Source organism: Neltuma alba, unplaced genomic scaffold, assembly GCF_004799145.2.
Source record: "Neltuma alba isolate B1F8T4 unplaced genomic scaffold, ASM479914v2 tig00012065_pilon, whole genome shotgun sequence".
Taxonomy (NCBI): Eukaryota; Viridiplantae; Streptophyta; class Magnoliopsida; order Fabales; family Fabaceae; genus Neltuma; species Neltuma alba.
Window position 1 is genome coordinate 37,707 of NW_021636626.1, and position 13,107 is coordinate 50,813.

The 13,107-nt window shown below is 34.8% G+C and overlaps 1 protein-coding gene and 1 pseudogene across 1 annotated transcript; both read right to left on the reverse strand.

Annotated features, from left to right (window-relative positions):
* Positions 1 to 1,762: 1,762 nt before the first annotated feature.
* On the reverse strand, positions 1,763 to 4,727 carry LOC114721753 (probable methyltransferase PMT2; annotated as a pseudogene).
* Positions 4,728 to 9,201: 4,474 nt separating this feature from the next.
* Positions 9,202 to 12,036, reverse strand: LOC114721752 (activating signal cointegrator 1-like). Its single transcript, XM_028907601.1, is given in 5 exon segments — positions 9,202 to 9,695; positions 10,092 to 10,190; positions 10,280 to 10,900; positions 10,903 to 10,974; positions 11,831 to 12,036. Coding segments are annotated over 5 exon segments (1,239 nt in total). The 5' UTR covers positions 11,987 to 12,036; the 3' UTR covers positions 9,202 to 9,404.
* Positions 12,037 to 13,107: the final 1,071 nt, after the last annotated feature.

Genomic DNA, 13,107 nt, shown 5'->3' on the forward strand with positions numbered 1-13,107 from the left:
AGTGAAAATATTTGAGTGGTGGTTATAATAATAATTTTTTATATATAAATTATTAAAAAAGACATAAGGTAATATGATAATTATAGAAAAATATATTTTAATTTATATTTTTGTTTGAAATAATAAACTGTACATAAAAAATATAATTAATTAACATTACCTTGGGAAAATTAATTTGCCAGTCCTTGTAATTTTACCTGATTTTGAATCAGGTCCTTATACTTTTTTTCTTTTTATTAAATCCTTATTATATTTTTTTTGTTTTGATGGAAGTCCTTCCGTTATAACACTGTTAGTTTAAGTTTATATGGCACGTCTTCTTGCTCAGCTTCTCCACCACTCCTTCATACAATCTGCAACTGATCAATATTTTCTCTCTCTTTCTGTAATCATCGTCTTCTTCCCCCTCTCCTTCCCAACGACACCCCCCAATCTCCTTCTTAGCTACTCTTCCATTCTCACTCGCTCTCCTTTCTTTCTCTCTCTACATCTTCACCGCCATGAGAAGCTCTTCCAAGAGAAACAATTTCTCCCTTTTCCACATGCGCTCTATGTATTCATGAACTTGGGTCAAGAGCTGATGAACATTTATTTATGAAAAATTTCTCACGTACCATTTTGAAACTGCACATGTCTAGAATTAAATATCACCGATGACAAGGTTAGAGTTGGCTACATGGGTATAATAAAAATACATGAGGAGAAATCCAACGTCATGATTAAATTAAGGAAATGAAGATACTACTAGTAGAGAGAAAGGAAGGAAAGAAAGAATGGAAGATGAGAGAGAAAAAAGAATGCGGACGCTGTGGGTGTCGTTGGGAAAGGCGGGCAAGAATTGAAAGATGTTGATTGTGAAGAGAGAGAGAGAGAGAGAGAGTAGAGATTGCTCGCAATGGGCGGAGGAGTGAGAAGGAAGTTGAGTAGGAAGAGAGATCAGAGAAGCTGAGTAATTAAGAAGAGAAGACGCGCCAATAAGCCTAAACTAACAGTTTATAACAGAAGGACTTCCATCAAAACAAAAAATATAATAAGGATTCAATAAAAAGAAAAAAACTACAAGGATCTGATTCAAAATCAGGTAAAACTATAAGGATTGGCAAACTAATTTTCCCATATTACCTTTCGCCCTTAATATAAAAGCTAACTAGATATTCAATTTGATTCTAAATATAAGATTCCAATCTACTTTATCTCTTATATTTATCTATTTTTTATATCACAAACCATGGTTTTATACCTTCAAAGGCAAAAAAATTTCTCTTTATGAAAAATCATGGTTTTAGACCTCAAAATCATGATTTTCAATTCAAAAGTGATTTTGCCAAAAATCATGACGTTTAGCTACATTTTTTCAAAGCATGGTCTTTGATCAAAAAGTGATTTTATAAAAAATTGACATATTTGGATAATTGGATCCCCAAACTATAGTTTTACCTTTCAAACTTAAGTTCCCAAACAGCCAAACTTAACACCATCTCTCAACTTCATTAAAAATTTATAATACTTCAGTCTGTTTTATTTTCAGAACTTCATGTTCTTAACCATAATTAATTTCAACTCAAAAATTTCAATAAAAAATCTGGCCCCTTTTTTTTTTTAATTTCAGAACTTTATGTTCTTAACCATAATTAATATTCTTAGACGATCACCAAATGTTTTTTTTTTTTTGAAAAAATATAATGTATTGTTTTAATAAACAAAAAGTAAGGTGAATTCGATAACCAAACTTGGTCATGCCTATCATAGTGGCCAGTGGGAAAATTCAAAATCTAGACATCAGCCTCATTGACCTAAGATTAAAAATCTAAACATCACCTTGAAGATCTGTACAGGTTTTTTTTTTTTTTTTTTTTGGAGAGAAGTATGCAGAAGCAATATCCTAATGAGAAAATCTGCTGGCTATGATTGTGATCTATGAACCCTAAAGAATAAGGATGCCTATCAATTCTATTTAACAAAGATGCACCTATGCCCTTTCATGATATACATACACTGGGCAATGGGGGAAATTCATAGAGATCTTGATGAGTTCGCTGCATGACAAACCTTCTATTTTCCTTCCTTCCAAGGTATCATCATGAGCTTGGGTCGTTGTCACCTGAAACCCAGTACTTCTTGACAGCAAACAAAACTTTCTCTGAAACAAGAGGACCATCCTCATGATCCTCCATTTTGGTATTCCATCTCATTCTCTTTGCAACTCTATTCACCTGCATTAGGAGCCCCACTTGATCTCGGATTATTACTGCCCCTTCAGGCCGCAATATACGGTCCATCTCCAACAGTATGTCTTCTGCACTACACCTGCATTGATCATCTGAGTCAGGGAAAAGACTGTGTAATTTCCCACGCCGGTCTCAAAATTTGTTGCGTCTATTACATTGTCTATATATGTCTCTGTTTATAAAATTTAAATCAGTCTTTCTATGGGAAAACAAATCTTCTGAAAAAGGTAAAGATTCCAAAGGGAACGAGACTAAAAAGAAAAGAAGAAAAACAACAACATACTTATCCTTGTACAAGCTGAAAACACCATCCGCATGGATAAGATCATATGTCCTTGGATATGTGGAGAATGCTTCACACCTGACACAGATACACGAGTTTTTAGATAGAATAAAAGCTCTTTCTGACCTCTAAATATGAGAAGGCAACTGTATTTGATTAACCAACACAATTCAAAAATGTCATACAGTTTGCTAGTCATGGTCAAACAGAAAAGACAAGGCAACTCGTCCTCCATATAGCATTGTATTTGACTTTACAACAATAAGACAAGTTACATTTGCAGAGGAGAAAATCAAGAGAAAAACATGTCACAGTCACAGAAATTACCAGTCATGATAAATGCCGATCAATCCACGCTCGAATATAACACCTAGGGTATCTTTCTCAGCAATTGTAGGCAAAACATTCATAACCCATAATTTGGGAGATTCCAAGGCAGCAGCAAAGCTTCCTAGACCAGCATTCATGTCCATGATGTTGTGATACCTGCCCGAGTCGATAATTTTGTTAGTTCGCTTATAAGCACTCACGTGCTTCTTCCATGACCGATTGTCATCCTCATATGCCTCCACAGATATGCCCAGGATGGATCCGCCAGATATTCTGAAAGGAACTTCGTTGAGTCTCTTTGGGTATGGATTCCATGAGTTATTAGCTCCATGAGAAGGAGTTACACAATTTTCATCTCCTTGTACCTAGACAGAAGCGAAACTTTCAGGGAGGTGTTGAAAAAACTGAATTCCAAAAGATGGGGATTATACTAGAACTTTATTACATCATGAAGGACCAAATATCCCTGGTCACCAGGAAAACTTCCCAGATCAATACTTGCTGTCTCAAAAGATACCATCTACGTGGCAATAATGTTAAATTTAATGTGGCAGGAAAAATGAACTACAAATTTCATTTTACTTTCTAGAACTGGTGAGAGACATCTAAAAAGAGGGAAAGTATTAAATTTTTAACAGGTTCTGTGCTTCACTGTTAATAAGCAGCAAGAAATGTAGGGAAATTTAAGCTGACCGTGAAAATTTGGAAGGCCAATACTTCCTAGATGCATAACATCAAATTCGGTGCAAAAGTGACAGGTAATTGATGAACTATGAGTTGAAAGAAATGAGCAAGGGCCGAAAAAGAGAAGTACTCTTCTGTCTTAAATATAAGACCATTTTGTAGTGTAAATTACATTACAAAATGAGTCCATATTTAGGACCGAATAAGTAAAAGATTTTACCAGACATCATTTGCATTTGTAAATTCACATCTTGTAGGTGGAGTATCTTGTTCAGGGCATTCATCATTGTTTAATCTTTTTCTCCAGATGGCAATTTCACCTTTTTCATGTTTCTTTTCCCAGCATAGAAGTTTAGCAATATCTTCAATCTTCCTTTGCTCCTCCTCAAGTTCCCCTTCAGGACGTTGCCAAGTTTGGTAGTTATTCCTCCAGTTAATAGGAGGACCAGAAAGTATCCAGTAACCACCAGGTCTAAGAACTCGGTCCACTTCCATCATGTACATTCCACCTGTGGAAAGAAATCCGAAAATTGAAGGTTAGGAAAATCATGTGATTCTTTGTCAAGGCAACAATGGACAGTCAACTAAAACAAGAAAAATGATGCATCTTTTTAAAACATCAGTATGTTCAAATAAGAACGTGCTTTGTTAATCATTACAACTTGGCAGACCATAGATTTTTTAACAAAAAAAAAAAAAGTGTAAGAAGATACACTGTCACAAGTGGTAAACAATACAACTCATTTTGGACGCTGTACAAATGCATGGGATCCACTTTAGCTCAAATTACTGGGGCTTTTCATGGCCACTTTGAACAAATTGAAGACAGGAAAATTAGAATCAGAGCAAGCCCCCAGTTCGATCAGGCAAGTCATTATTATACGCATATTGTCAAATTTTGTTCACTTTTCTGTCATAAAAGCCCCCGTGGCTCATGGAATTGATTCTATTGAGCCAAATGAAAGATTGTATAGTGAAAAGGCAGAAACATCACCATTTGAACCCCATGGAATTAAACAGCGAGAACAATGAGCCATGTCAAAAGATCCAGCAGGGAAAGGCAGCTTGATGGTTCCAAGAACACCAATAATTGCCGGAACACCTCTTTCCAAAGCAAATTGGACTTGTGCTTCATGAGAATCCCTTGGTGCAATTGACATTGTAATAACCTTTTTCCCTTCCCAAAACCACTCCGTTGCCATGCACCTAATATATAGAAGAAACCACACAAGCCAACTATGAAGAAAACTGATCTTGAAATCCTCTTTCTATTGCCTCCTGGTTTTACTTTTGTTGCCATGATGATGGAACTTTTTTCCTCCAAACTATACAGAGATGCTGCAAATTGACGCAGAATATATTAGTGCATAAATGTCTAGTGTTTACTGCATTCCGAAGTTGGTATGATGATCCTGTGTGAACACAATTATGTTACTTTAAAACAGGCAAAAAGGAAATAGAAGTGATCAGAGGATCGCCCTTGACAAAACAATCTGCATAAATCCTAGTTTCAAACATCAACCACACGCAAGCAAAACAATCAAGCGTTGCTGGGTAAGTACATGTTTCTAGTGAATATTTGAAGGAAAAGACACTCAATCCCTAAACAAATCGTTATGGCGTGTTCGTCTGACAACCGACTTGCCAGAGTCAACTCAAGTGCACGAAACTAATAATTAGGAACAACTACAGCACAAAACTTGATCACAATCTCTTCTGATTTCCCTTGCTGCATCTCGTTAATGTTAAAAACCTACAAACAAACAACACAGAAATTCCAGTAAGACCATAAGAAGGTCGGGTAGAAGTTAGAAGTTTTGGGTTTGATCAGATAAACAATTTCGATGATTAAATCCACCATCTCTCTAAACATTCCAGAAGAAAACAAGACCGGGCAAAGGTGAACGAACAACTTTTAGCAGTCCCGATCATTAGAATGGTCAATATATAAATGAGAAAAGAAGAATTCTTACTGATCTCAGACCAATCAGCGAGCGTGTTAGATCAGAATCGAAGACGCATCTTCAGAGACTAAAAGGATCTGCGCAGCATATGGGGCCTCTATAGTCGGTGGCTCTATAACCAAATGCTGATCCCGCACTTCGCATCGGCGGGAGGGTCCGCACGTTATGAAATGGAAAAGACGGCGTCCAAAACAGACCAACGAATTTTCAAATTTAAATTTTTACACATTATGAATAGAAACTAATAGGTGGCCCGAAATGTGAATGAGAGAAACGGGTGGGGAACTGGGAAGTGGGAAACAAATCGATGATAGCTTAGAGTGACAACTCACAAAACTAATGAAACTCGAAAGAAGAGTGACAACTCACAAAACTAATGAAACTCGAAAGAAGAAAACAACTCACAGAGCAAATCTTGCAGGGCAAAGGGCTTCGGGGAAAAATGATACGAAAAACACGATTAAAAAACAGAAGGATGAAAAAAGAACGAAATTGAACGCCAAAAACCCAAGAAAAAGAAAGAACTGGCCGCACTGGGTCAATTTGGACTCAAACTGATTATATTAAAATAAAATAATTTAACTAAAAATAACAAAACACAATAACATTAATAATCACTAATAACAAAATGTAAGAAAACATATTGATTATAAAAATAATAAAATACAATAATATTAAAAAAATTTGATCTTTACAAGTCATTAATAACTAAAATTAATAATCATTGATACCAAAATTATCACTAAAATTGAAATCTATAGTGACTGAGATATTTGGAGTTGAATGAGAAAAAATAGGACCAATAGCAGCATAAGTATTCAAAGCGGTCCTTAACTGTTTTCACATATTCACACCGATTTGACCGTTTTGATGCCTAAACCGCATCGGACCACTGGTCGGTTCATCAGTTTTTGGGTTAAGTTTGATTTTTTGTTCTATGTCAAAAACAATTCCTAAACAAAACTCATGAATCTAGTATTGATATTGATTTCAGTTTTCCTTTTGTCAAAAAATTGTAAGTTTAACAACCAAAAAAAATAAAAATTAGGGCTAATATAATTTTGAGTCCATTAATTTGTTCTCGTTATGGTTTTAGTCTCTTAAATTTCAAATCATAGGTTTTAGTCCCTCTAGGGGCAAAATGGTCCATATTTTTATTAAATTATAAGGACCAATATTTTAAATGAAAAGAAATTTGAGGGATCAAAACTTATGATTTGAAATTTAAAGGACTAAACCCAAAATAAAAAATAAACCTGATGGACTCAAAATTATATAAAAAAATTGATCTTTACAAGTCATTAATAACTAAAATTAATAATCATTGATACCAAAATTATCACTAAATTTATTGAAATCTATAGTGACTGAGATATTTAGAGTTGAAAAAATAGGACCAATAGCAGCATAAGTATTCAAAGCGGTCCTTAACTGTTTTCACATATTCACACCGATTTGACCGGTTTGATGCCTAAACCGCATCGGACCACTGGTCGGTTCATCAGTTTTTTGGTTAAGTTTGATTTTTTGTTCTATGTCAAAAACAAATTCCTAAACAAAACTCATGAATCTAGTATTGATATTGATTTCAGTTTTCCTTTTGTCAAAAAATTGTAAGTTTAACAAAAAAAAAATAAAAATTAGGGCTAATATAATTTTGAGTCCATTAAATTTGTTCTCGTTATGGTTTTAGTCTCTTAAATTTCAAATCATAGGTTTTAGTCCCTCTAGGGGCAAAATGGTCCATATTTTTATTGAATTATAAGGACCAATATTTTAAATGAAAAGAAATTTGAGGGATCAAAACTTATGATTTGAAATTTAAAGGACTAAAACCAAAATAAAAATAAACCTGATGGACTCAAAATTATATTAACCCTAAAAATTATTAAGTTACTGCTTCTTCCCGTTTTATGGTTGAATACTTGGCTTGCTAGCTGTGAATAGATTTGGGGCCAATAAGTAATAACTCCATCTTGGAGACTGATTGTAAAAAATTATATACTACCTCGTGTTGATTAATTTTAGTAGACTAAGAAAGTTTTTTAAGTTAGTTATTTGTAATAAATAATATTATCTTCTTAAAATATCTTTATTAATCATATGTATTAGTTAGAATTATCAATTAATAAAATATTTAACATGTATAACTATTATAACGACTACATTGAAAAAAATAAATACATAAAAGAAAAAAGTAGATTTAGTTTTATATTTAGAATCATATTAAATGTCGAACTACTTTTTATGTTAACAACTATACTAGACAGCATAACTCGATACCAGGTGTAACAGAGCGGTGAATTACTTAAGAGCTTTGAGTGCTTGTATCTTGCGGGATGGTTTGTTCCAAGTATCATCTTCTCTAGCTGATACTTTGTTCGGTATGCACCAACACCAAGCATGATTGGCCCTGAACATAATCTGGATGGCAATATCCAAGAGAGGACGCTTTTGTGTGTTAGTCTATGCTTGAAGCCCCTTTTTGTTGGGTGTTCTTTTAGCTGCGTTCCTCAACATATAAATACTATTTGTAACTGCTTTTTGTTTAGTATTAATAAAATTGACTGTTTTGGCAGAAAAGAAAACTACTTTACAGTCTTCACTCTTCATGGTGCCCGAAGCCCCCAAAAAATGGCCTCCATTTATTTTCAAGAAAACTAACTATTTAGTGCTTTTTATTCGGAGAAAAATAAGCTAAATTTTCTTTTGGAAAAAAAAAATGGCTTGTGCTATGTTAGCTAAAAATTGACATTTCAGAGTCTAAAAATTAATTTTCACTACATTTTAACAGTTTTAACGAGCTTTTATTCTTGGCTGACATTTTTCAAGTTTATTATTATTCTTGTTATTGTTAACTTCTTCTTGTTGTTGTCATTAGTATTATACTATTATTATAACAACCAAGTATGGCATAGTTGGTAAAAGATTCAGGATAACTTTGTGATTTTGTTATAAATTGTGTTACGCGTACTTAATATCCCACGCAGTATTAGATTCACAATATACACGATTGTGAATCTAATGCTATATAATATTAAAAGAGGCTGTCAGGAAATAATCAATACTCCTCCGGTCCTTAATATAGGACCCAATTGTTGAGTTAATTTTGGTCCTATATGTGATAATCTCTCCTATACTTATTATAAGTTATAACCACCTAATAATCACTTCACATAAGTTAATAAAGTTAAAAATTAGTTATTTCTTGTAAAATATCAAAATTATCGTGAATAAAAGCCATTAATTAAAAAAGTTTAATTAGTTAAGTTTTTTATAATTAGTTTTCAATAATACACGAATAATTAATTTTATAATTAGTTTGCAATAATACCCGAAAAAATTAATATTTCAGACAAAATATATTATATTATAAAATATGATGGAAATTCTTTTAATAAGGACACCGAGTAATAATCAACATCAATATATTATCTATTTCAATGTAAAATACTTCACCTACTAACACCTTTACTACTCGTAAGTCATCCACGTGTTACATGTAATCATTTTTGTTTTATCGTTCTTTTTTTTTTTATATACATTTTATTGGAATCTAGCGTAATTTTATTTTTACTCATTCTATATTTATTCACATGTTTAAATATAGATAATACAATATTTGAAAATCATCTTAGGCGTTATCTCTCATGCCCGCGTATCAGAAAAAATATCAAGTTCATACTAATTTCTGCAATTTGGCAAGTGCATATGGGGAAAAAGAAAGAGGTTGAAAATGTCAATTTCATTTGCTTCTTTGGAAAAACAAGAGCATATTTTCAATTTTCAGACGCAAAGGTAGTGCCAGAGAATTAGATCCCAAAAAGCTGAATGCTATGCTATACTACACTCATGATCCAGTGAACACTAACCATCATCTCCAGCGCACAGTCCACCATTCACTGAAGGAACCTGTCAAGAGTTGCCATTTGAATCTGCTGCCAATTTGCTTTCCATCATAAAATACTTCAAGTCATTGCTATCATGCTGCACCCTCCCTGTGATCTCCAGGCATAGACCCTTGCTCAACCCTTTCTTTGGTTGTCTGTCTTTGCCAGACTTGTTACCTAAGCCCGGGTCCATAAATATTGGTTGAATCTTAAGATTTGGGTTTGGCTTGATCCGGTTCACTTCCCTTTCATCCAGCGGACGCAGTATTCTATTTTCAGACTGTAATCCTGAAGCTTCATCCTCATTCAGAAGAACCTGCAAGATTGATGACGGAGTCCAAATAAAGATATGGACAGATACAAGACGAGTTTGCTTGTAAATTACCATGCAAAGGCAGATATATATAAGCAACGTCAATGGGAGAGGTAAAATATCACATGAATCCAATACTTCCACAAATAAAAGTTCGCACGCAGCTAATCACAGGAAGCATCTAAACTAAGAAGCCTTACGCTTTTCACTGTCAACTATTCAACCATCAAATAAAAAACACAAAAATGTAAACCAGTAAAACAAACAAGAAAGATAACGTCAGATATATCTATAAAATCATGGAATGAAAGATGCGCTTGTTTCGATTCCTACTCATAAGATAATTCAAGCAGCATACAATTCAAGCAGTAACTTTGATAATATTACTAAGAAATAAACCTTGCGGCCAACTAGATCAAAAGTCACAACAACTTTACTCCGTTTGGCTCGCTCTGCATCCTCCATCTCCTCTTGTTTCTTCTTCAAAAGTTCTTTTTCCTGAGAAAAAATGGAAAAAAAAAAAAAATCAGCCACTGACTAAGTGGTATACTGATGGAGGACAATTACAAGATGTGAACAAAATATACCTCCTTCGATAGCCAACTGTTTCCATCAATCTCATAATAGTCACTTTGGTCATCATAAACTGTTGTTCGAGCTGCAGAGTTTCGGTCATAATCAACAAGCCTCTTTGCAAAAGCTTCAGCAGCAGCTTCTGCTTCTGACAAGGGAGGCAAACCTTCTTCCAGACCAGCATATGTGCTCCCCTCTTTCAACACAAGGGAACCACAGAAATAGCAAGGTCCCTCTCCTTCCTGTTCACAAACTATCTTGCCACAAGATAAACAATTGCTGACTAGTCTGTGTCGTCGTGCTTGGCATGAGCATGGTCTTCCCTGCTGAAATACAATTGACCCTTTTGCAGCCTCAGCAAGTGAAATAGCTTTCCCGGCTTTCTTCTTTTTAGAATTCACTTGATTTCCCTTATTTGATGTTTTTGATTCACTTCCTAGACTTGGAATCTGATTTTCCAGATTTTTGGCAACCAAATCTTGCTTGGGTTCCACCTGATGGCTGGAGACTGCCACTGCTTTTGGTGTTCTCAATGATTTTTTAGTTCCACTGGCAGATGCTTCAACTGAAGGCGGTTTGACATAGGTATGTAACTTAGAGGTAGGAGCATTCGAGGTAGGAACATCTGACTTGTTGCTAATTCTGACTGAGCTCTCCGTCGCAAGTATTCTTCAATCACGGTTTTGCCTGCTTCTTGACCGATTATATTCTGCAAAGATAAAAAAGGATTGGACCATTTAGGCCTGCATTTTCTTGTCTACAGCCAACTAACAACTGCATTTATCTGATTAAGGGAGAATGCCGGACCCCCTACAAAAATTTATCTAAACATAGTGCTTTAATATGAACGTAATAGTTAAATATTAAAAGTTAAGGTCTGCAAAAAATCCATTCAAATGTTAAATTGCAAGGGCAAGTTCATTGACAGTATGGTTATACTCTTAAGTTGAACAAGGATAGAGATGCTCATGTTTAGATCAGATGCACAGCGCAAGGTGCCTTGCATCAGTGCAACCAGGGTTCGCCCACCGGGCAATATATAAATGAAAAGGCGCAAGCTAATATTTGCCTACAAAGACAAAAATCCCACTTGAAATGATAGAACACCTAGTCGTCAGTCAGTTATGGAAGAACAGGTCCCGACAGAAAAATCCCCACCATTATTAACCGATTCCATGACTCCCAGAATTCCTTGTTCAATTACAAAAAAAAAAAAGTCATAAGTAGATATTCAGAAACTGTTTTTTCCTCTTAAAGTCTACTTCCTTCCCCATTCAGCTGGATTTCAATTGCCGGGGTAAAGCTATCAGTTTGGAGTTTATTCATCGCTGTAGGACCCAAATACTGTAAGATAGTCACAGAAATACTTAATGAACTCAATTCCATAGAATCGCATTCACAAGGATTTCAGCAATGGATCATACATTGTTTAACCATAGAATACCCAGTAATGAGAAACAAAGAATTAAATCAATATAATCAAATTGCGCTGAACAATAAATTAAAGAGGAAACTAAACCATCCATCAGTAGAATATGGGAAAGGAACAGAGGGAGAGGGATTACATCAAGGTACTCTTTGGCATCACGAGGATCAGCAAGGTCGCAGTAAGAAACAAGGCCTGAAATTATATCTTTATCGAGGCCTAACCCCAAACCAGTTTCAATCTTCTGACACAGATCAAACAGGGCCTTCTCCAACCACTCTCCCGGCGATTCCATCTCCCCAAACTTCCAAAACGGCTCAGGCTATCCAGATCGCAACCTCTCGGGTTCCTAATTCGCCGCCAGATCTTCCCAGGTGGGTCCCGTGGACTTGCGAATGGCCTGCAAGAGAACTCGTTAACTTTCCAAAAAAAAAATAATAATTCTTTTAATTTTTGTACTAAAATTCAAGATCAAAATTGAGAGTTTAAACAAATATTAATCATATCATATAAACATTAATTTTTTTAAAATTTCTATATTTCAAACATTTATGTGAATTCAAATATTTTTAGTTCTAATTTTAGAGAATTACAAATTTGTATAAATAATTAAAAGATAGTGGCAATTTAGATTTAAGTATTAAGAAAAGGAAAAACTGGAAAAAGGTCTCGCATAAAAAATTTCATAGTGAGAAAGACTTAAATTTTTTTGTTTTTGGAGCAAAACAATCAAGTTTTATTAATACCACAAAAAAGATACAAACACAAATAGCCACTTAAGGCCCAAAAAAGAAAAAACATTCAGGAACAAACTTAACAATACAACCTAACACACCAACTCACCAAAACAAAAGAAACAAGCCTAACAAACAGAAAGAAAGGAACAAACAGAACAAAACAGGCAAAGCAGTTAGCCTATACCTGTCCTCTTACCAACAACTAAGTTGAGTCAACTTGATCCATACCACAAACCCTCAAACACTCTGCCAAATCAGCATTCAACACAGCAACCAAAGGAGATGGTGGCATCAAAGGCCATTCCTCAGGAACCATACCCCTTATTGCCTCAGCTGCAAGACAATTCATAGCCTTGTTACCTACCCTACTGATCCAAAAAACATTCCGGCTTTGTTTAGATGATAAGACATCCAAATACTTCTGCGCTATCTCAGAACAATACCACTCACCCCCACAGTAGTTTTTCCTCTTCGGAATGCCATGCAATTCCTGACAATCCATCTCGAAAACCACATTGTTCTAGTTTTTTTCCTCTGCTATATTCAAGGCTGAATAAAGAGACAAGCATTCAGTCATAAAAGGAGAGGACGATTTCACCAGCTTGCCCGTACCACCTATGAACTGCGCGGGAAAGACCTAAATATGAGTAGTAAAATTCTGTGTACACAAAATTTGTAA